The sequence below is a fragment of the Pipistrellus hanaki genome (assembly GCF_964339955.1).
Source record: "Pipistrellus hanaki genome assembly, chromosome: 1".
NCBI lineage: Eukaryota > Metazoa > Chordata > Mammalia > Chiroptera > Vespertilionidae > Pipistrellus > Pipistrellus hanaki.
The window spans coordinates 60,430,869-60,455,059 of NC_140503.1; the positions used below are offsets into that span (position 1 = coordinate 60,430,869).

Below are 24,191 nucleotides of genomic sequence, written 5' to 3' on the forward strand. Positions count from 1 at the left end.
ACACAATACAATATACAGATGATGTATTGTAGAATTGAATACCTGAAACCTGTATACTTTTATTAACAAACTAGAGGCCTGGTGTAGGAATTCGTGCACAGGTGGGATCCCTCAGCCTGGCCAGTGATCAGGGCATGGGAGCCATCTCACCTAGTCCCCATTGAGGCTTATCGGGGCCAGCAGCTGGGAGGAGGGACTACGGGAGGCTGGATGGCCATGGGAGGTTGGCTGTGGGAGAGCACTGACCACCAGGGGGAAGCTTCTGCATTAAGCATCTGCCCCCTGGTGATCAGTGCAGATCATAGCAACCAGTTGTAAAGGTTGCTTAGGCTTTTATATATATACTAGAGGCCCGATGCATGAAATTCGTGCATGGGGGAAGGGAGGTCCCTCAGCCCAGCCTGCACCCTCTCCAATCTGGGATCCCTCTCACAATCCAGGACTGCTGGCTCCCAACTGCTTGTCTGCCTGCTTTCCTGATTGCCTCTAACTGCTTCTGCCTGCCAGCCTGATCACTTCCTAACCATTCCCATACCAGCCTGATTGATGTCTAACTGCTCCCCTGCCAGCCTTTTTGCCCCCAACTTCCCTCCTCTGCTGGCCTGCTCACCCCTAATTGTCCTCCTCTGCAGGACTGATCGCCCCCAACTGCCCTCCTTTGCAGGCCTGGTGCCTCCTAACTGCCCTCCCCTACTTGCCTGACCACCCACAACTGCCCTTCCCTGCAGGGTTGAACGCCCCCAACTGCCCTCCTTTGTAGGCCTGGTCCCTCTCAACTGCCCTCCCTTGCAGGCCTGGTCCCTCCCAACTTCCCTCCCCTGCTGGCCATCTTGTGGTAGCCATCTTGTGTCCACATGGGGGCAGGATCTTTGACCACATGGGGCAGCCATCTTGTGTGTTGGAGTGATGGTCAATCTGCATTTTACTTTAGATAGACTAGAGGCCTGGTACATGGGTGGGAGATAGCTGGTTTTCCCTGAAGGGTGTCCTAGATCAGGGGATTTCCTTGGGGCATGGGGCAGCCTGGGTGAGGGGCCTATGGTGGTTTGCAGACCAGCCACACCCTCTGGCAACCCAAGCGGAGGCCCTAGTATCTAGAATTTATTTATCTTCTATAATTGAAATTTTGTAGCCTTGAGTGGAGGCCTGGGACTGCCAGGGTATGTCGAAAGCTTAGCTTCCTCCATTGCCAGGGAAACCCAAGCCTCCCACCTACTCTCTGTGGCTGCAGCCATCTTGGTTGGGGTTAATTTGCATACTTGCTCTGATTGGCTGGTGGGCGTGGTGGAATGATGGTTAATTTGCATATTACCCTTTTATTAGATAGGATATGTCAGCCCAATACATTTTTTAAAAAAGAATAGTTGGTGCTCTATTATTATAACTATATAAAAACATGCCTAAAAGAGAATGCCTACTAAGGGAAACTCAAAATCATTAATAACAGTTCTATTGGTGAAGGGTAAGGATATACATAAAATCCCACCCCCTATTTTCCAAAGGTGGTGGTTGTATTACTTTTCAAAACAAAATTTAAAAGAACATAAAGTACATATATTACCTTAGCTGGTTTGGCTCAGTGGATAGGGCATCAGCCTGCAGAATTAGGGGTCCAGGGATCGATTCCAGTCAAGGGCACATGCCCAGGATGCAGGCTCAATCCCCAGTAGGGGGCATGCAAGAGGCAGCCAATCAATGATTCTCTCTCATCATTGATGTCTCTATCTTTCTCACTCTTCCTCTCTGAGGAAGGAAGAGTGAGAAAATATGCTTAAAAAGAAAGTACATATATTTATAAGAGTGCCTTTATGTTTGAGAAAGGTCTCATAAGTCTCTTTAATTCACAGTCACATTCACATGGCAACGGAATATTTAATTCCATAAGGTTTATATAGCTTTTTCTTTTTTTAGAAAGCTATGTAAAAAAATGAAAAAAAAAAATTATATAAAATATAACTGTTTTAAGTAGTACACAAAGGAATATCTTAGAATAACCCTAGAATATGTGTATTATAATTATAACAATATAACAACATGCAGAAAAAAAGGTGGGATAAAATACACAAAAGTAATAATGGTAGAATTATGGATTTCTGGATAGTTTTTAAACTTTCAGCTGCATACTAGCAAATATATGACATACACACACACACACACACACACACACACATATATATATATATATATATACACACACACACACACATACACATATATATATATATATGACACTCCACCCAACTGATCCACACTGGCCAGGGCTAAAATATATTTTTAACTGAATTGGAATGAAAGAGTAACCAATTGGTCTATGTATGCTATTAAAAGGGTAATATGCTAATTAGGGTGGACATCCACGCAGACAAAGCCACAGCGGCTGTGAGGCCCAGGGTTTAGGCAGCTGTGGGCTCAGGTGGTGGCTAGGCCCGAGGCTCAGGCAGTCATGGGCTCAGGCAGCTACGAGATCCAGGGCTCAGGTAGCCATGGGCTCACGGAAACTGTGGGCTCAGGCTGCCGTGAGCCCCCGAGGCTGCGAGGCTCGGGGCTCAGACCTCGCAGCCACTGCAGCTGGCAATAGCAGCAGCAGGGTGATGGGAGTGGCTCTGCCTGTGATCAGCCCGTAGCGTCGCACAGAAGGAGCCAGACTGCAGCTTAGGCCTGCTCCCCCTGCGGGCTCCCGGACTGTGAGAGGGGGGAGGCGGACTGAGGGACCCCTCTCCAGTATCCTTACTAATAAAAGCCTAAGTAGTTGTCATGCCTTGATGCCCTCACGCCATCACAAGATGACTGCTCACACAGCAGGCGCACGCAGGTGGGTGGGCTGGACTTGATGCTGCGTGCGAGGCACGAAGCCTGCCTGGGAGTCTCACCGCCTCCTGGTGAGACCTGCCTGGGGGTCCTGCCTCCTGGCACTGCACCGCATGGAGGTGGGACCCCCACCTCCAGCCTACCTCTTTGGGGCAATCCATTGAGGAGCCTGGATGGGTAGGCAGGACCTACCTCTTTGGGGTGATGGATCTCAGGGATTCCACACTGTAACAGGGCACAGGCCAGGCTGGGGACCCCCCCCTGGAGTGCACAAATTTCGTGCACCAAGCCTCTAGTATATATATAAAAGCCTAAGCCCTAAGCAACCATAACCACTGAAAAGACTGGCTGACCAGTTGCTATGATGTGCACTGACCACCAGGGGACAGAAGATCAACACAGTAGCTGCCCTCTGCTGGTCAGTGCGCACCCACAGCCAACCTCCCACGGCCGGAGTGCCATTGGTATCCGGCATCCGTTCCTTCCACCTGGCCTGGTGACCATCGCCTCCTCCCACAACCCCACCAGGGCCTTCGGGCCCCAGCTAGGATGGGAACTGGGGGTGGTGGTGGCAGATACAGCCCCTTTCCCAGAGGGGCCGAGGGCCAGCTCACTCCTTGGGGCTGGCGGCCAACCTCCCACACCCCATCCCTTCCCCAACTGGCAGGCCCTGACTGGCCCACCACCCAGCCGCCACAGTGACAGTGCAGTGGCGAAGGAAACAGGAGTGGGGGGGGCAGGGAATCACAAGGTGGCGGGGTAGCAGCATCCATTCCTTCCATGCCTTGCCCAGCGACCTGTTGCCTTCTCCCTGGGCCCCAGGCCGGGACAGGGGGCCGGGATGGGTGGCAGTGGATGTGGCCCTTTTCCCATGGCTCCCTCCTCTGGGCTGGTGGCCAAACTCCCGTGCCCTGTCCCTCCCCCTGGCCAGCAGGCCCTAATCGGTCCTGATCGCTGGCCAGGCCGAGGGACCCCACCCATGCACCGGGCCTCTAGTCTTTACATAATGTTTAGATTGTTGAGACAACTAAAGTAGGACATCTCATGGCTGTACATGGGAATGCAGTCACAATGATTTATTCTCCATCAATATCAAACTGAAAGAAAATTCTGAAATTTTTCTACAAACCTGATGTGTGTTGAGTGAAGGATTCTTTCTAGTGGTTCATATTGAGGAGAACTATAGAGGAGCGACTTAGGATTGGTGATGAGAACCACAGGCCACTCGTCAAAGATCAAATCTGAAAAGCTAAAGAGGTCATGGTCAAAAGCAAAGATGCGGTACCTAGAGAACAGAGGACGATAAGGCAATTAGTCACTTCACATTTTAAGAGGCATGAAGGTTATATACAGAACAAATGTAAAAATATAAAAATATACAATACATCTTGAGATCATGAATTTGAACGCAGAGTCAATAATATTGTTTTTGTCCCTTTCTCTGGCCTTTATCACTTTATACTTCACATTTGTCACAACTGGGATTTGACTGAAGAAATGAATTTAACTACGCCTTGATAAATGTCTGGTACATAGCATACACTCTTTAATTTTTAAATGATTTTTTAATAAATGCTTGTTGAATCAATTCATTTTGAACCTGAGATATTCATCTTAAGCCTAATATCTGACATTCTTCACACCATCAACAATGCTACATAAAATATTAAAATAAACACAATCAGAAACCTTTCACTTGTCTTTTAAATCTTTATTGCTATAATTTCAAAGAAATTAACAAAAGTTAAGCTGTCTTGCCGAAACCGGTTTGGCTCAGTGGATAGAGCATCGGTCTGCAGACTGAGGGGTCCCAGGTTCGATTCCAGTCAAGGGCAAGCACGTTGGTTGCGAGCACATCCCCAGTGGGGAGTGTGCAGGAGGCAGCTGGTAAATGTTTCTCTCTCAGCGATGTTTCTAGCTCTCTACTCCTCTCTCTTCCTCTCTGCAAAAAATCAATAAAATATATATATTTTTAAAAATTAAGTTGTCTTGATTTCCTAAATGCACAATGAAAGTTATAGAATAATCAGTTTTGTCATGGCTGGTTTGTTTCAGTGGATAGAGCACCGGCCCATGGACCAAAGGGTCCCAAGTAGTTCAATTCTAGTCGAGGGCATGTATCTTGGTTGCAGGCCCAATCCCCAGCCCCAGGTTGGGGTGAGTACAGGTGGCAAGCAATCGATGTGTCTCTCTCACATAGATGTTTCTCTCTCTTAGTCTCTCTCCCTTCTACTCTCCCTAAAAATCAATGAAAAAATATCCTCGAGTAAAGATTAACAACAACAAGAAAAAGGAATAACCAGTTTTGCATTTTATAACTTTCAGAACTGAGAAATAATTGACTATGGTAGAAACAAGAGTGTTCACCAAATACTCATGTGCTCCCCTGCATTTCCCAGGCTCCCTGGCATTAGGTTGGGACCATGTGAGTAGTTCTGACCAATGGGCTGTGAACAGAAGTGACACATATCACACTTCTGGTCCAAAGTACTAGAACTGAGGTGTTGAAATTGTGGCCTTTTAAGATGGAGGAAGTCTGAATCCCTGTCACCCTCTAGAAGAGAGTTGCCTGACTCATACCAGCTTTATATAAATGAAAAATAGATGTCTGTTGTGTTAAGTCACACGTTTATTTGCATCTACAACAAAGCCTGGCCTAATATTACTAATATACTATTTTTAAAAACTATTTTACTAGGACAACTCAAATGTCTAGTAAGGGCAGGTAAAAGTTAGATACTTTCAATAAAACTCCAGGGTTAAAACACAGGAGAGCAGGTGGGAAGAGGAGAAAAAGGTTTCATAATTAATATCACTTAAATAAAGAGCCCGATCAAGGATTAGGAACAAAGCAATTCCAGCCCAGCCCACAGCCTTTCAGTCACAAAAAGACAGGTCTTATAAGACTCAAAGTAATTATAGTAGCCAGTAGCCAACTAATTACAGGCTTCAAGCATAGCTTTTACCCAGATTCTACAAAAACCAACTAAAATGAGTAAGTACCATCCTATCTAATAAAAAAGTAATATGCAAATTGATCATCATTCCAACACATAAGATGGCTACCTCCATGTGGTCAAAGATGGCTGCCCCAATGTGGATTCAAGATGGCCACCACAAGATGGCTGGTAGAGGAAGGCAGTTGGGGGCAATCAGGCCAGCAGGGGAGGACAGTTGGAAGGGACAAAGCCTACAGGGGAGGGCAGTTGGGGGGACCAGGCCTGCAGGGGAGGGCAGTTGGGAGAGACTGGGCCTGCAGGGGAGGGCAGTTGGGGGGAGACCATGCCTGCAGGGGAGGGCAGTTAGGGGCAACCAGGCTGGCAAGGGAGGGCAGTTAGGGATGACTGAGCCAGCAGGGGAGTGGAGGACAGTTGGAGGCAACTGGGCCACAGGGGAGGGTAGTTAGGGGCGATCAGGCCAGTAGGGGAGGGCAGTTAGGAGTGACCTTGCTGGCAGAGAAGGGCAGTTAGGGGCAATTAGGCAGGCAGGCAGGCAGGCAGGCAGGCGAGTGGTTGAGAGCCAGCAGTCCTGGATTGTGAGAGGGGTATCCGACTGCCCGTGTAGGCCCAGGGGATCGGGCCTAAAAGGGTAGTCGGACATCCCTTGAAGGGTCCCAGATTGGAGAGAGTACAGGCTGAGCTAAGGGACACCCCCCTCCCCTGTGCATAAATTTTGTGCACCGAGCCTCTAGTCTACAATGTAAAGCTGCTTTTTAATTAATGGAGATATTAAAAAATGAAAAGAAAACATATTCAACTCAGCTAATATTTATTGGGTACCTAATATCTGCAGAGCACTGAGTCTTAATAAACAGCAATTGATAATAGTTAAACAATGAAGTGATAATCATCGATACTTAAACTAGTGCACTTAAATGTTATTATCAAAGTTATAATATATTTAGTTCTCTTTCTATGTTTAATTATACTGTATGCTTTTGATAAGTTCTATTTCTTCTTAGGAAGACATTAACCTTAACAAAACCAATTATCATCTATTTGAAGAACTTAAATCACTAACTCTAGTAGCAATAACTAGAAATGTGGATATAAAATTCAGGGGAGCCCTGGCCAGTGTGGCTCAATTGGTTGGGCATTATCCCATGCACTGAAAGGTTGCCCATTCAATTTTTGGTCAGAACACAAGCCGGTATTTTGGGCTTAATCCCAGGTAGGGGGTTTACAGGAGGCAGCTAATCTGTTTTGCTCTCACACAGATGTTTCTCTCTCTCTAAAAATCAATTAAAAATAAAAATTAATAATTAAATTGAAGCCCAGCCGGTATAGTTCAGTGGTTGAGTATCGTCTATGAACCAGGAGATCACAGATCGATTCCCGGTCAGGGCACATGCCTGGGTTGCGGCTCCATCCTCAGTGTGTGGCGTGCAGAAGGTAGCCAATCAATGATTCTTTCTCATCATTGATGTTTCTCTCTCTCCCTTTCCTTTACTCTGAAATCAATAAAAAATACATATATTAAAAAAATTTAAATTAAAGTTCAAAAGAAAAAAATGACATATTTCTAGTCATAGTGTTTTTCTTTCTCTTTTAAAATTTCATTATTTTTATGTATTCATTGGTTGCTTTTTTATAAAAAATATATTTTATTGATTTTTCACAGAGAGAAAGAGAGAGGGATAGAGTTAGAAACATCGATGAGAGAGAATCATCGATCAGCTGCCTCTTGTACACCCCCTATTGGGGATGTGCCCACACATTGGTTGCTTTTTGTATGTACCTTGACTGGAGATCGAATCCACAACCTTGGCATATGGAGATGATGCTCTAACCAATTGAGCTACCCGACCAGGGCTGGTCCTGGTGTTTCTCAAAGTTTGGTCCACTTCTGCACCCTCTCACAGTCTGGGGAGCAGGCCTACGCTGGCAGTCGGTCATCCTTAGCCGAGACAGGAAAGGCTCCCACCACTGCCACTGTGCTCACCAGTTGTGAACCCAGCTTCTGGCTGAGCAGCGCTCCCTCTGTGGGAGCACCTTTTCCCTGGTGGTCAGTGTGAGTCATAGCAACTGGTCATTCCACCATTCAGTCAATTTGCATATTAGCCTTTTATTACATAGGATTTATGTATTTACATATTTATTTTTTAAGTAACATATTTTTGCACAACAGCTTTTATTTATTTACTAGAGTCCTGGTGCATGAAAATTCATGCACTGAAGGGGGGGCGGAAGGGGTGTCCTTCAGCCCGACCTGCTCCCTCTCACAGTCCAAGAGCCCTTGGGGATGGGAGGTGACCCGGCGATCAGGGAAAATCAATAAATATTATTTAAATGGGGCCATGCTGTATATGTTATAACAAGTTTTTCACTTCATAAATCACTAATGTATTTCCTGTTAAAACCATACTTAGAGAATATTATTTATCATTCATTTTAATTGATCTCAGAGAGAGGAGGAAGAGAGAAACATTGTTCCATTGTTTCCTGCACTCACTGGATTGGGTATTGAATCTGCAACCTGGGCATGTGCTGTGATTGGCAATCAATCCATTACTTTCTGGTGTATGGGAAGATGCTATACTGGTACCCTGACCCCAAATTCCAGCCTCCAGAACTGTGAGAAAAATATATTCTGTTGTTTAAGCCACACAAATTTATGATATTTTGTTATGGCTGTCTGAGCTGACTAATCTATACTAATAAAAGGGTAATATGCTAATTAGACTGATTCGACCAAACATCTTCCAGTCATCCTTCTGGACAAAGCCACAGTGGCAGGGGCTGAGAAGAGGAGGGTTAGGGGCAATTAGGCTGGCAAGGGAGCAGTTAGGGGTGATCAAGCCAGCAGGGAGAGCAGTTAGAGGCAATCAGGTAGACAGGCAGAGTGGTTAGGGGCGATCAGGCAGGCAGGCAGGTGAGCGGTTAAGAGCCAGAGGTCCCAAATTGTGAGAGGGATGTCCGACAGCCGGTTTAGGCCCGATCCCCCACTGGCAGTCGGACATCCCCCGAGGGATCCTGGATTGGAAAGGGTGCAGGCCGGGCTGAGGAAGCCCCCCTACCCCCATGCACCTCTAGTTTTTAATAAGATCCTCCATAATTCTTATGCATACTAAACTTTAAGAACTATTTCCTAATGGACTTGTCTTGAAAAATCCAATATAACATAATGATAGCAAACATAACTACTGTAAAAAGTTTTTGCACAACAAAGATTGCCAGGTACACAAATTACTTCAAAAACAGAAATATCACAAGTTTTTCCTTAATTGGGATTACCCACGATAGCAATAAGAAAGCTATTATTGCTTTAGTAAACTTAACACATTGTGGAGGGATCATGAGAATTCTAGCTTCATATTACACAGTGTTTTACAAAGTATCATACTTTAAAAAATATATTAGCTTGTAAAAACATGTAATGAATAACTTCAAAATGCAGTGGGTATTTAATTTTAAAGCATGCCTTTAACATTTATGTAAAATGTTTTTTGTACTGGTTCAACAGAAACTTATCTGGCCACTAGGTAAAGCTAGCAATAAGACTACTGGTCCATAATGTGTTAACATGTGTAAGTTTTATTCTGTGGGGTAATTACCCCTTACCTTCTGTTGTTCTTCCAGTCTGCCACCTCAAGTTCCAAAGTGCCCTCGTAGTGACGAGTGTGCAAAACAGGCATCAGTCCACCAAGTGCATGGAGGTGCCCACACATATAAGCTATACCTGAACTAACCAATGAAAAAATAAATGAAATAATGAATAAAAATAACTTGTGGTGCCAAACTCATACAAATATTTCTTCAGAAAAGATAGGTAGAGAAATATAAAATAACTAAAAACAATTAATTTCAATTTTAGAAGCCTGCCTTACCTCATTATTGACCGAACTCCTGGTGATGGAGAAAGAATAGTAAATGTTGTATAGTGTCCAAACCAAATAGTGTGGTTGCTCTGATTACTTTCCTTTGACAATAATAAAAGCTCCTTCATCTGCTTCTAAAAAAGAAGAAAAATAGAAGAATCTTTTAACTAGGCTCAGGCTGAAATCTAATGTCAATAGATTAAACACCCTTGAAACATTATAATAATAATTGTATTACGTTTCGGGCTGACACACTGCTAATTAATGAACTGTATGGACCTTTGTAAGTTTACAACTATTTTCACATATAAACAGGGCAGATATTATCCCGTTAATAGATGAGGGATCAAAAATAAGCATCGTTACCTTACATAATTTTTAAAATTTATAAATTTCTTTATAAAAATAAAGAAACACTAACCTTTTCAGCCCTGTATACCACATTGCAATTATTAAAGAGGATACTGATACTAAAACAAAATGCACATTATGTCCAAAGAAAGCCTTATACCTGAATGTTTCTACCAGTTCTATTCATAGTAGCCAAAATTAAAAACCATCAACAAATTGCATATAGCTATACAACAGAATACTACTTGGCAATTAAAAAAGAACTGGCCCTGGCCAGTTTGGTTCAGTTGATAGAGTGTCAGTCTGTGGACCAAAGGATCCTGGGTTCAATTCCAGTGAAGGGCACATAGCTTGGTTGCAGGCTTATCCCTGCCCTGGCCTCTGGTAGGGGTTCAGGAGGCAACCGTTTCTCTCATATTGATGTTTCTCTCTGCCTTTCCCTCTTTCTTCTACTCTCCTTAAGAAATCAATGGAAAGTCAGGTGAGGATTGAAAAAAAAAAAAAAGAACTCCCTGGCCAGCGAGGCTCAGTTTGTTGAGCATCTTTAGTGCACCAAGAGGTTGATAGTTTGATTCCCAGTCAGGGCATATGCCCAGGTTTGGGGATCAATCCCTGGTATGAAGTGTGCAGGAGGCAGCCGATTAATGTTACACAAACAATCAATAAAGCCCTAGTTTGCTTAGTAGATAGAGCATCGGCCCAAGGACTGAAGGGTCCAGGGTTCAATCCCTAGTCAAGGGCATATAACTCGGTTGCAGGCTCAATCCCAGTTGGGATATGTGCAGGAGGAAAACAATTGATGTGTCTCTCTCACATCAATGTTTTTCTCTCTCTGTCTCTCCCCCTCCCTTCCACTCTCTTTAAGAATCAATGAAAGAATATCCTCAAATGAGGATTAGCAAAAAAATATATAATAAAATAAAAAATCTATAAAAATGTATTTTTTAAACAGAAAGACCTAATAGACACAATAATATGAATAAATCTCAGAAACATACTGAGCAAAAGAAGCCAAATGCAAGAATACATTCTGTATGATCTCATTTATATAAAACTCTAGAACAAACAAAAGTAATCTATGCTGACAGAAAACCCAAACAATTGTCCCCTGGGGTGGAGACTGACTTTACAAAAGAACTTTCTGCGGTTCTTAGTTGTAGTGAGAGTTACACACCAGTATAGACATTTATCAAAACTCTGCAAGCAGCCGAAACCGGTTTGGCTCAGTGGATAGAGCGTCGGCCTTCGGACTGAAAGGTCCTGGGTTCGATTCCGGTCAAGGGCATGTACCTTGGTTGCGGGCACATCCCCAGTAGGGGGTGTGCAAGAGGCAGCTGATTGATGATCCTCTCTCATCAACGTTTCTAACTCTCTATCCCTTTCTCTTCCTCTCTGTAAAAAATCAATAAAAATATATATTAAAACACACACACACACAAAAAAAAAAAAACTCTGCAAACAATCCGGCCAGTGTGGCTCAGTGATTGAAAGTCAACCTATGAACTAGGAGCACACAGTTTAATTCTCAGTCAGGACAGATGCCCAGCTTTTGGGCTCAGTCCCCAGAGGAGGGCATGCAGGAGGCAGCCGATCAATGATTCTCTCATCGTTGATGTTTCTCTCTCTCTCCCTCTCCCTTTCTAAAATCAATATATATATATATAAAATGTGAGGTACTTCTTTCTCAGATTTTAGGGTAAGAATAGGTATAGCAAAAATAATGTTGAAGTAGCCAGTAATTTCTTCTGGCTATACCTGTAATCACAGGAAACTTTTTTTCTCAAGCATTTTTAGATAAGAACTTATTTCCCTAGGATAATTTTAAGTGAGCCACATATATCTGAAGAAAATAGGTTAGCTACAAAGTGAGATTTTTACTGTACCTCATTTAAAATTCCAAAGAAATTATAGGGCCTCTTAGGCCCTGGGATTAGAGTGGCATCCAAAGAGATGAAAGAATAGTTTCCAAAGGGAGTTCTGTGGACATAATGGAAAGAGCCATCTGTGCGTATGGCAGAGTATTTCCTGAAAAATACAAGACAGAAACGTTTTAGTGCAATCATAAAAAAAATAATAATAAATAAATAAATAAATAAACTGAATACATTTAAATGCCCTAATATCACACTATGGTTTCCCTACTCTGATCTGTCAGAGAAATACACTGAACTAGATCCACAATGGATAAAGTGTAAAAGAAATTTTCAAGATTGTTCTCCCATTGTCTCTAAAGACAGTAGCCAACACACAATGTTGCCAAGGAAAGCAGAGAAGTAGGGAGGCGATTTTAAGCAGTCCACTATAAAAAGAGATGAGTCAGATCCTAGTGAAATAGTACTTACCAATCATTCAAACTGTAGTGAAGTCCTACTAAGTACATAGCAGAATTCTTGGTGCAGTGAGATACAAAAGGTGTTTATTTCTTGAAACAGGCTACAGAGACTTAACTAGAGATAAAACCTTGTAACGAAGTCATCAAACAAGGAGAAAACTGATAGTCTAGGTATGGGTCAGTAAACCTTTTTCAATTCCTAAAAACATACTGATAACATTCACAGGGTCCACATGCAGTAATAAAAGTCCCAGATGGCAGGCTTGATCCTCAGTTGGAAGTGTGCAGGAGGCAGCTGATCAATACTTCCTTCTCATCGATGTTTTTATCTCTCTCCCTGCTCCCTTTACTCTCCTTTCTCTAAAAAAAAAAATCACTAAAAAATATTGAAAAATAAAAAAGGCTGGACACAATTTTCACTTCTCTTATAGGCTTCTTTAACTTACAACTAGTAGATAAATAAGTTCTGAAGACCTAATGCACAGTAGTCAACAATACTATAACTTCAAAGATGAAAAGAGACTAGATATTAATTCTTGTCACCACAAAAAAAAAATAATTATGTGACAAGACAGAGGTATTAGCTATGGTGGTAATCATATTGCAATATATAAATGTAACATAAACATGCTATATATCTTAAACTTACACAATACCATATGCCAATTAAGTCCAAGTTTTAAAATTTTTTAAATTAAAAATAAAGTCTTCTCTCTGTCCACTCCAAGCTGACCTCCGCCTTTTCTGATTTCTCAGAGTGATTACATGTATAATAATCTAGCATTTCATCAGCAATTCCTTCATGTTTTCTAGTTGTTTCCTAAACAATTTTTTATCACCTTTAGCTAGACAGACTTCCTTGAAGGTATAGACTATATTTTTAAATATTAATTCTTTTTTTTGTAGGTGACCAGTTTAATAAGTAAGTGAACTTACATACAAGGGCTGTCTAGGTGGCTGCATGACCGGTGGATCTACAGCCACCTACTGGAATCTTAAACATTTATACAGAGGCCTTACAAATATTACTCTTGTATCTCTCATACTATCTAACCAATGATGGGCTCTTGATAAATATTTGCTACTTGACTGACAATGTAGAAATACTGTGAATTTATAATCAAAAGAAGAATCTTAACAGATTGAGATCAGAGAATCAGTTTTCTAATTCAAGATCCTTTCACATTCACAATCTTTTTCATATTCATGGCTCATAAAGAAAACTTTAATATTTGTATGACATTCTGGAATGAAAGGACAAAGCAGCCAAAGATGACCAACGTGGCACTTCAGCCACCGTAGCAGCTGAGAAAATCACTATCTCAGCATTCCTAAAACCTATAGAATTCTAGTTGGCAAGCTCTGATCTAAATGACTTCTGCTATGCATCAATGGCAATAAGTAAATAAATATGTGGATTACAAGTACCATTACCCAAGAAAAAGCATGCGAAATAAGAATTAAAAGAAAAAGTCCCAAAACAAAAACAAAAAATTGTATGTCATACACATTTTTATAAAAGTCTCCTTTTCTAAATTACCAGTTTCTGTAAATAGAAATTTATCAGTTAAAATTTTTTTTCACCCATTCATGGACTGTACCCTTCTTGTAACACATGATGGTCTGTCTTTTGTTCATTACAGTACCTGTAATAATTCTCGACGCTCTCCAGACTTGGAACATTGAATGAATCTAATTAAAAAGAAAAGAGCAAACATCATCTTAAAAAGAAAAATGCAGCCTGGCCAGTGTAGCACAGTTGGTTGGGCATTATCCCAGGCACCAAAAGGTTGCTGGTTCAATTCCTAGTCAGGGCACATGCCTGAGTTGTGGGCTCGATCCCTAGTAGGAAGTGTGTGGGAGGCAGCCAATCAATGTTCCTCTCTCTCTGAAAATCAGTCGAAATAGTAAAAAGAAAAAAGTACAAACGGGTTAATGACTAAAGAAAAATTACAATTCTTTCAATAACACTTTAAATGGTAGAATGCCAATAAATTAGATTTTTTTTAATTTGAAAATAGAATTCAGATTATCTGGAAACATGTTTAAGGCATCAGGTATACTGGAAAATAATAAATACTTTGAATTATGTACTATTTTAGAATACACATCACTTTGAAAGTATAAGACTGGATGGTTATTGCTATTGTTTTAAACATGTGATTCTGGAAGCCAGCAAGGACTGGATTGATGCCTGATATATGGATACATACCAAGTGCCTCTAAAACAGATCATTTTGAATACAGCTCCTCTCCTCTTAAATCTTAAAAAAGATTAGTTTCTGCTCTTATGTATGTATATGCCCATACCATAAACATTTATGCCTATACAAGTTAAGTTAGATTATTATGAACTCTGAGGACTATGCAAATTATTTAAACACAAGAGTTTATTTGATATTTCTTACTTGGAATAAGTTAGAACCGTGGCTTGGAAAACTTAAAAAAAAAAAATACACATATTTATTAGTTATTGCAAAACAATTTGACCTGTACCACTAATTAGAATCAGGGAAAAGGGGAAATATAAATATAGCATAGAAAGTTGTAAGCCAGATATCCTATTTTCAATTTATAATTCATAGTTGCTTTGTAAAAAGGCATCTTTTAATCAAACCAACACCTGTATATTTCACCAGATAGACTTATCTGCTTAAAATGGTAGAATTTTAAAAAATATAATTAGGTACTTACCACCAATGAATAATCAAATGAAGCAGACAAGTAACTAACCAGTAAGAAAGTCAACCTTTATAAAACAAACAAATCTACTACCATCATGATACTTGTAGAGAAGAGTTCATTTCCTTACTATCACAACAATGATAATATAAAAAACAGAAAGGGATTATCCATCTCTCATGAAGATGGGGATTTAATTTATACACAGTAAAAGTAATTCTTTGTGATGTACAGTTCTATAGATTTTGAGAAATGCAGTAATATATGTACCACCACAATCAACATACAGAACAGCTCCACTACCTTCCAAAATTCTCTCTTGATGGCCTCTTTATAGTCAACCTTCTCCCCATCCCTACCCGTGGCAACTGCAATCTGTTATCTATCCATAGTTTTGCCTTTTCTTGAATGTGATAAAACTGGAATCATACAGTATATAGACTGGCAAGTTTGGCTTCTTTCACTTAGCAAAATGCATATTTTAAAAAATATTCACCTGCATGGGTTTTGCTAGAAGCTTTTCTTCCATGTAAAAAAGAAAGGACCATACCAACTTTCCCCTCTAAGGCCAACATTGACATCTATATTTTTGTATTTACTTATTTTTAAAACACATTTTTATTGATTTTAGAGAGGAAGGGAGAGAAAGATTAACGATGAGAGAATCACTGATCTGCTGCCACCTGCATGCCCACACTGGGGATCAAGCCCACAATGTGGGCAAATGCTCCAATGGGGAATAGAACCATGACCTCCTGGTTCATAGGTTGACACTTAAGCACTGAGCCACACCGGCCAGGTGACATCTGTAGTTTTAAAATCACATATTATAGTTGTATTTCAGAATTATGGCCTTTAGTATTTCTAAACCTAGGTTACAATGTCCCATTTTATAATCTAAACTAGGGGCCTAATGCATGAAGATTCATGCAAGAATGGGCCTTCCTTCCTCTGGCTGCCAAAACTTCCTTCGCTCTGGCCCAAGCCACCTTTCCACCTTCCCTCCGGAGTGGCTGGGGTAATACAGAATGCCTGCATTTTTTGCCATGGTGATGTTGGAAGTGTCCCACCCCACTCCTGGCCACTCAGAGCCTATGTATGCAAATTAATCCATCATTTTTGTTGGGTTAATTTGCATACTCACTCCTGATTGGCTGGTGGGAGTCGTGAAGGTACAGTCAATTAGCATGTTGCTCTTTTATTAGGTAAAGAATCTAGGCCCCTGGAGGGAATAAAGATATAGCCTTAATTATATATGGGTCTTGACTCTTACCATGATTTCCTTTTATATCAAGCCACTTGGTTTTTTCCATGACCCTTGTCTTCTTCAGAACACTGTAGTAAGTCTGCCATTCTACCTTCTGCTGCATAGAACCCATTAGGTCCTTTGTTTTGGCATCTGTTAGATCTCCTGTAGATTTACATAAAAAATGATTTGCAATACAAAATAAACCTGAGAGGAGGTTCAAGATTCGATTTATTTTAATGCACACTGATGGAACAGATACTTAAAGTAGTCAACATGTGTAAGCATAGCCACTTTTGAGTCCATTCGTTTGTTTCTTATAGCTTAGCCTAAATGTCAATTTACCTCCTATATTAGAAACGGGTTGTGAAAAAAATATCTTTAAAGAGAGCATGGACTGACCAGAGTGGCTCAGTGGATTGACACATGCGCCAAGAGGTTGCTGGTTCAATTCCCAATTAGGGCACATGCTCGGGTTGTGGACGGCATCACCCATGGGAGGCAGCTGTTCGATATTTGATGTTTCTATCTCTCCCTCTCCTTTCCTCTCAATCTAAAGATCAATAAAGACATACTTTAAAAAAAAAAAGAGAGAGCACAGGACTCTAATGAAAATTATAAGAAATTCCAACAGTCTGGGCAGGTGCCCAATGTCTTTGGCAACGGCTGTAATCTAACCAAATATTATTTTTACAGAAAAAGGTAATCTGGAAGGTGTAGATTGGACAAAGAAATACAAAAATCTCTAGAAAACTAGACAGACCCTTGAAACAGAAGTCTGCCATAAGATGAGGACTGCTATTCCTTCTATCAGCACAGTGTTTCAGTAAGGTGGGTGGGATGAATCCCCTAGAAGACAAGATAGATGCTCCTTTAGCTTCTCCTCCTCCAACATGGTTTGGGAGCAAATGGTTAGGGGTTTGAAGATTAGGGAACCCAAGTCTCAGGAGTACCAAGGGCTGAAGAAAAAGTGTCCTGAGTAATTTAAGCTTCAAACAATTGACAAAATAAGATTAACTGTAAAAACAAACAAACAAAAAAAAAAACAAAAAAAAACACATGGAAATACGAGTGTGTTTTGTTTTAAAGGTAACTTTTGAGTTAGGGTTAAAGGGCTTTCCCTAATCTCTCAAATTCAGGAATGCAACATAAAAAAACAGGTACAAATACAGCAGACATTGAGAACACTGATTCCTGCTTCCACCACTTTAACAAAACCTTGCTATGACAAATCTTTTATCCTGGATCTTGATTCAGTTATACATAGGCAGATGAAATTATGATGTTATCTCCTCTACAGCGGCTGGGGCTAGAGTGTTCCCAATGTTCCCAAAGCGAAGAGCTGCAGCCCTGGCTGTCATTCTACCTTCGGCACCACAGAACAACATGATAGCCCAGCGACCTTCCCTACCTGTTGCTAGGACGAGAGCTGGTTGAATGATGTCAATAGTTTCAGAACAGAACTTCTCTAAGTCTGCAGCTCTGCCTGGGTCATAAAACCTGCTCAGGTGAAGGTCGGATATCTGCCGAAAGCAGGTATTAAACAGATATCTGAGTCAGGAAGGGGCAGCACGTACAGAGCAACCCAGCGGCTCTCTATGGGGGTAGGAAAAAGCAAAGATGCAGTGCAACAGAGAACCCACCCCCTCCACGGAAGGACCGACCCCCCTCCCCCCCTCCCAAGAGTTTGGGGCCTGAATGGATGGGCACGGGTCCTGCCCCCGCGGAAAATGCCAGCGTCTCAGCAAGTCCTGCCAGCTCTGCACCCAGCCTCCCCTCGCCCCCCTCGCCAGGCTCCCCCAGCGTCACCTGCAGAGCCCAGAAGATATTGCCGGCTTCGGCGCCCGGCGCAGGGTGCGGCCTCCCGGGGACGCGGGCCAGGGGCAGCGGCGAGGTCTGGCCGGCCAGGCCGTAGTACTCCAGCAGCACGGCCGTCAGCGCCGCGGCCACCAGGCCCGCCAGCACCCTGAAGGCCAGCACCGCAGCCATGCCGCCCGCGGGAGCCGCCCCGCCGACCTCAGGGACCCGGGCGCCGCGGGGCCGCCCGCGCGGCTCCGGAACGCCGCCCCCGGCACCTGCGCCTTCCCGGGCCCCTGCCCCTCGCGGCCGCCCGCGGCTCTGGGTCTGGTTCGCTAAAGGAACGGGGTCGAAGGAAAGCAAACCGAGAGACCCCCAGCGCCATTCGGGGTGGCCCAGGGGCGTCCGGGAAGGAGCCGGTTCCGGGAGGCGGGGCTAGAATTCTGGCCCCGCCTGAGTCATTTCTGACCTCCAGAGGGTCAGCTTCCTCACCGATAAAACAGCTTAATAATACCTCCGGGCGCATTTCACAGGCTTGTGAGAATCCCAAACTGTGCCTTTTAAATTGGACTCCTTTTAAATTGCAGTACACACACACACACACACACACACACACACCAACAACAACAACAAATTGCACTACACATGTGGCAGTTGACTTTCTCTGGCCCCTTCTGATTATTAACAACCTGATTCCATATGTGGGTTTTTTGGTTGTTTTAGATGTAATATCAATGTTTTGTGAATTTTTTTCTCTTAAACCTGATTTCATGTGCATTTAGTTACATAATATTCCAATAGAGTGTATAACGTTCATTTAATACATTTTAAATACTTACAATAAGCCAGGCACAGAAGAATTAGATTTTGGCTGAGGAATAGAGTGAAGAAATAAAATGGAGTCACTCTGTCAAGCTGCTAAATTATAAAAATCAAGTAGGCTAAGCGGCAAAGGATATAATTCTTTTCTTGCTTTAACTAGCCTGGGAACTTAAGTTTTGGAATCTTTCAGTTGTGCAGCAATGCCTGGAGATACCCAAATTCCACACACCTTTGAAGTACTTAAGAATGTTCATGTGCTGTCAGACTGGTGAGCATCGACCCAGGAACCAAGAGGTCATTGGTTCATTTCCTGTCAGGGCATATGCTTGGGTTGCCAGCTCAATTCCCAATAGGGGGTGTGCAGGAGGCAACCAGTTTTATTTCTCTCATATCGATGTTTCTTTCTCTCCTTCCCTCCCTCCTTTCTACTCTCTCTAAAAATCAATGGAAAAATATATCCTCAGATGAGGATTAACAACAACAGGAAAAGAATGTATAATATTTCTGAGTGACAGAGATTGGGGGCGGGAGTAAGGGGTTAAGGGAAGAAGCGTTTTCTACCAGGACCTAACAACATGAACTAAAGTATTACGGTGAGAAAATGCATATTGAGGAGACAGTATTTTATTTGGTTGGACCTGAGTTTTATCTAGAAGAATAATAGTAATGAGACAAGACCCTTAGTTTCATCCACATTGTGGAAGACATTTATAAATGCCAAGAGTGAAGATACACCTGGCAATAATTGTAACAGAGAATCCTGGAATAATCCAGTGTTATGGTCAGAATGTGTCCCCACAAAATTCATACGTTGAAATCCTAATTCCTAATGTGATAGTATTTAGAGGTGGGCCTTTGATCAGTCCTCCTGAATAGGATTAGTGCCCTTATAATAAAAAAAACCCTAGTGAGATACCTGCCCCATCCCTGCTTTGAGGACACTGACAAGTTACTAAGTCTGCAGCCTGTGGAGGGCTTCCACCATGCTGCACTCCAGCTTAGACTCCCAGCCTCCAGAACTGTGAGAAATAAATTCTGTTCTTTACATGCCACTCAGACTGTCGTACTTTATTTTAGTAGCTTGAATAGACTAAGCCATCCAGGTAGTGAGAGGAAAATGGAGGAAGAAGGAAGATGGGAGAATATGACACTGAAATTAGAAAGGAAGAATTAGGTGTAAAATTGTAAATACAGAACCTACAGAAATTGACAGCTGACTGGATATTTGAGGGGGGGGAAATAATTAAAAGTTAATATTAGCCCAGCTGCAGTGGATCAGAGGTTGAGCGTCAACCTATGAACCTGGAGGTCATGGTTCGATTCCTGGTTAGGACTCAGTAAACTAGATTTTATTCTCCTGGGGAGCTCAATTGGTTAGAGATCCCAATACATCATGGTGGCAGGTTTGATTCCCAATCAGAGCACATACCAAAAAATCAACCAATAAATGCATAAGTAAGTGGAACATCAAAAATCAGTATCTCGAGAAAACCAAGATGGCGGCAATAGAGTAGACACCCGAATGCAGCCTACCACAACAAATTTGAATTTAGAACTGGAAAACAGGGGAGGCATTGCCCTGAAGCGCCGGACGGCTAGCTGAGAGGAGGCTCTGCCATCTGGGAAGGAGAGAGAAGGCACGCTGAACCTCAGGAACTGTGAAGGTACGGAGAACTGTGCGCGTGAAAAGGCGGCTGGCTTTCTTGTTCGAGAGGAAAACAGAATCAGCCTATTTCTCTGATAGACAGCCCCAGACAGGGAGAGGCCAGACTGTCAGGCAGTGGGCAGAGATCTCTCGGAGATGTGTGAAGCCAGAGGCCATTACTGCGGGACTTGGGGAGGAGCCGAAGGGAAAACAAAGTTTGTCTGTACCAACCCGAGACTCCGCCCCATCTGTGGCTGAACACAGAAGCTCTCCCAGAGGTTGGCTTTCTCTAAGGAGAGACTGGCCGGAATCCAAAGCTTGTCTGCGCCTTTATCAAAGAGGTGCACGCGCCTGCAACCAATCTTCCAAAACTCTCCACGAACAGGACTTTTCTAAGGCGAGACTGACAGGGAACCAAAGATTGTCTGCGCCACCCAGAGACCCCACCCTATCCAAGTGGAGTACAGAAGCCCTCCTACCTGAGACACTGCTGATCCTCACAGCCAATTGGCTTGGAGATCAACGCTTCCCAGTGATACCAACAATAAGCAGGGCTTAACAACAAGATTGCACACACAGCCCACAAAGGGCTACACCAAGACTGTCCACCTCAGGTAACTGGGAAGGCTGTGCTACTGGGCTCTACCAGAACACCTAGCACACAAAGCTATTCCATCAAATCAGGGAAACAACTAAAATGCAGACAAGAGGAAGGACACAAAGGAAGGAGATGGAGGAAAAGAAAAGATTGGACATTGAGTTCAAAACTACAGTTATAAGGTTATTCAACAATATCCTAAAAAAAGGCCGATAAAATAAATGAGACCTATGAGGATATGAAAAGGGATCAACTAGAAATGAAGAAAACATTGTCTGAAATAAAAAATATCATACAGCCGGGACCGGTTTGGCTCAATTGGATAGAGCGTCGGCCTGGGGACTGAAAGGTCCCGGGTTCGATTCCAGTCAAGGGCATGTACCTTGGTTGCGGGCGCATCCCCAGTAGGGGGTGTGCAAGAGGCAGCTGATCGATGATTCTCTCTCGATGTTTCTAACTCTCTATCCCTCTCTCTTCCTCTCTGTGAAAAATCAATAAAATATATTTAAAAAAATATATATCATACAAAGTCCTAAAAACAGACTGGAAGATCGCAAGAATCAAGACAAAGATTTAGAACACAAAGAGCCAGAGGACACTCCTCTGCAGAAGGGAGAAGATAAGAGAATCCAGAAAGTTGAAGATAGTGTAAGAAACCTCTGGGACAATTTCAAGCGAACCAACATCAGAATTATGGGGATTCCAGAAGAAGAGAGAGAGAGCAAGATACCGAAAGAATACTGGAAGAAATGGTGACAGAAAACTTCCCCCACCTGGGGAAAAAAAATAGACTTACAAGTCCAGGAAGCCCGCAGAACCCCCAAAAAAAGGAATCCAAGGAGGACCACACCAAGACACATCATAATTAAAATTCCAAGAGCAAAAGACAAAGAGAGAATATTAAAAGCAGCAAGAGCAAAGCAGGTAGTTACCTATAAAGGAGCACCCATATGATTGTCAGCTGATTTCTCAACACAAACCATGCAGGCCAGATGGGAATGGCAAGAAATATTCAAGGTAGCCGAAACCGGTTTAGCTCAATGGATAGAGCGTCGGCTTGGGGACTGAAAGGTCCCGGGTTCGATTCCGGTCAAGGGCATGTACCTTGGTTGCGGGCATATCCCCAGTAGGGGGTGTGCAAGAGGCAGCTGATCGATGACTCTCTCTCATCGATGTTTCTGACTATCTCTCTTTCTTCCTCTCTGTACAAAATCAATAAAATATATTTTAAAAAAATTTAAAAAAAGAAATATTCAAGGTGATGAATAGCAAGAACCTACAGCCAAAAATACTCTACCCAGCAAAGCTATCACTCAGAATCGAAGGCCAGATAAAGAGCTTCACAAATAAAAAAAAGCTAAAAGAGTTCATCACAGCCAAACCAGAATTATATGAATTGCTGAAGGTGGTTATTTAGGAAGAGGAAGAAGATAAAGATAAAAATTATGAACAACAAATACATAACTATCAACAAGTGAATCTAAAAACCAAGGGAATTAAAAAAATGTGATGAACAATATTAACTGGTGAATATAATAGAATCAGAGGTATGGAAGAGGAGTGGACTGACAATTCTCGGGGAAAAGGGGAGTGGGGGTGCGGGAAGAGACTGAACAAAAACTGTGCACCTATGGATGAGGACAATAGGGGATGGGGAAAAGACAGAGGGTGGGGTGGGAACCAGGTGGAGGGGAGCAATTGAGGGGGGAAAGAGGAACACATTTGTAATAATCTGAACAATAAAGATTTATTTTTTAAAAATCAGTATCTCTGTCTTTCTAAAAATCAATAAAATAAGTAAAAATGAAAAATATAAAAATGTGCACTCTATTTGACCTGATATTTCTACATGTAATAGCTAATCCTAAAAATATATATATGGATGTTTACAGAGATTTACCAATAAGTAAGGTTATTAAAGCAAAGTTTATAATAGGAGAAAATTAGAAATTACAGTAAGTAGTCCACAATAAGTCTTAAAAATAGAATGGCACAGCCATATAAGGGAATAACATGCAGCAATCTTAAGTAATATTGAAGAAAAACAGCATGTTAACATGTTAATGAGTATTTTCTAAAACTTAGAGTATAATACACACATGCACACAGAAAAAAGCCTGGAGGCCTATATACCAAACTATTAATTATGGTTATCTTGGGATAGTGAGATTATATGAGATTACGGTTATTTATATTTGCTTTGCTCATCCATATTTCTGAGTTTTCAATAATGACCATACAAAGAAAAATAACCATTTTTTTTTAGTTAGTAAAGTTTTCTATAGATACTTTAGGCTTTCTAGGCCAGACTGTTTTATTGCAACTATGCAACTCTACTGTTACACAAAAGAATGAGGTGGCAGGGTTCCAAAAAAAGTTATAAATATGAAATTAGAAGTTCATGTATTATGAAATATTTTTCTTTTGACGTTTTCAACCATGTGAAAGCTGTTCTTAGCTTGAAGGCTATACAAAACAGGCAACAGGTGGATTTGGGGGCGATATTTTGCTAACTCATTTGAGAATAACTATTCTTCTCTTGCACAACTCATGTTCCTTCAGTGCTGAATTATCTTGATTTTTCCGTTTGGTTTTCCAAGTTCTTATCACTAACTCAAACTTGTTCCCAGTTGTCGAAACCTCTAGTCAGTACTTTAAAACCCTTCAAATATTGTGTCATTTTTATTTCTCAGAAGTGGCCTCTTTCAGAGTTTTCTGACTTCTCACCTGGCCTGTTTGTTCACCATGTCTGCTACACAGTTGATATCCTGGTATCTGCTTTCACTCGTGCCTAGGAATTCCTTTTGCCTTTCAGCTCTGTTAATAATACATTGTTTCATGTATTTCTTGTTCTGAATTCACCTGCACTTTTATTACAAGTTTTGTTTAACCTTTTCTCCAAAGAGCCTAGATAGAATACATAGATGGTTGACAGGCTTCACTGACAGGTGCTCAAACCATTATAGATCCATCTTGGGTCCTCTTTTCAAAACTTACTCAGATCCGGGACAAATACATTTGTTCATGTTTATTTAATGTTCACCAAATCACTGAACACCAGGATTGATGCAGTCCACTGCAAACTGGGTCCTG

At 42.0% G+C, this 24,191-nt stretch overlaps 1 protein-coding gene across 7 annotated transcripts in view; it reads right to left on the minus strand.

The window, feature by feature from the left end:
- TMEM62 (transmembrane protein 62) overlaps positions 1–24,191 on the minus strand; it is a 51,727-nt gene that overhangs the window by 15,684 nt on the left and 11,852 nt on the right. For 2 of the 7 annotated variants that reach the window (XM_084903263.1, XM_084903264.1), the window contains exons 2-8: positions 17,648–17,759; positions 16,264–16,401; positions 13,955–14,000; positions 11,860–12,001; positions 9,635–9,759; positions 9,369–9,491; positions 3,938–4,093 (exon numbers count right to left, since the gene is read on the minus strand). In XM_084903263.1, the coding sequence (XP_084759389.1) occupies positions 3,938–4,093; positions 9,369–9,491; positions 9,635–9,759; positions 11,860–12,001; positions 13,955–14,000; positions 16,264–16,401; positions 17,648–17,759 (842 nt within the window). Of the gene's footprint in view, positions 1–3,937; positions 4,094–9,368; positions 9,492–9,634; positions 9,760–11,859; positions 12,002–13,954; positions 14,001–16,263; positions 16,402–17,647; positions 17,833–18,045; positions 18,481–24,191 lie in introns of those variants that run through there. The other 5 variants (XM_084903267.1, XM_084903266.1, XM_084903262.1 and 2 more) reach the window with 4 other exon arrangements.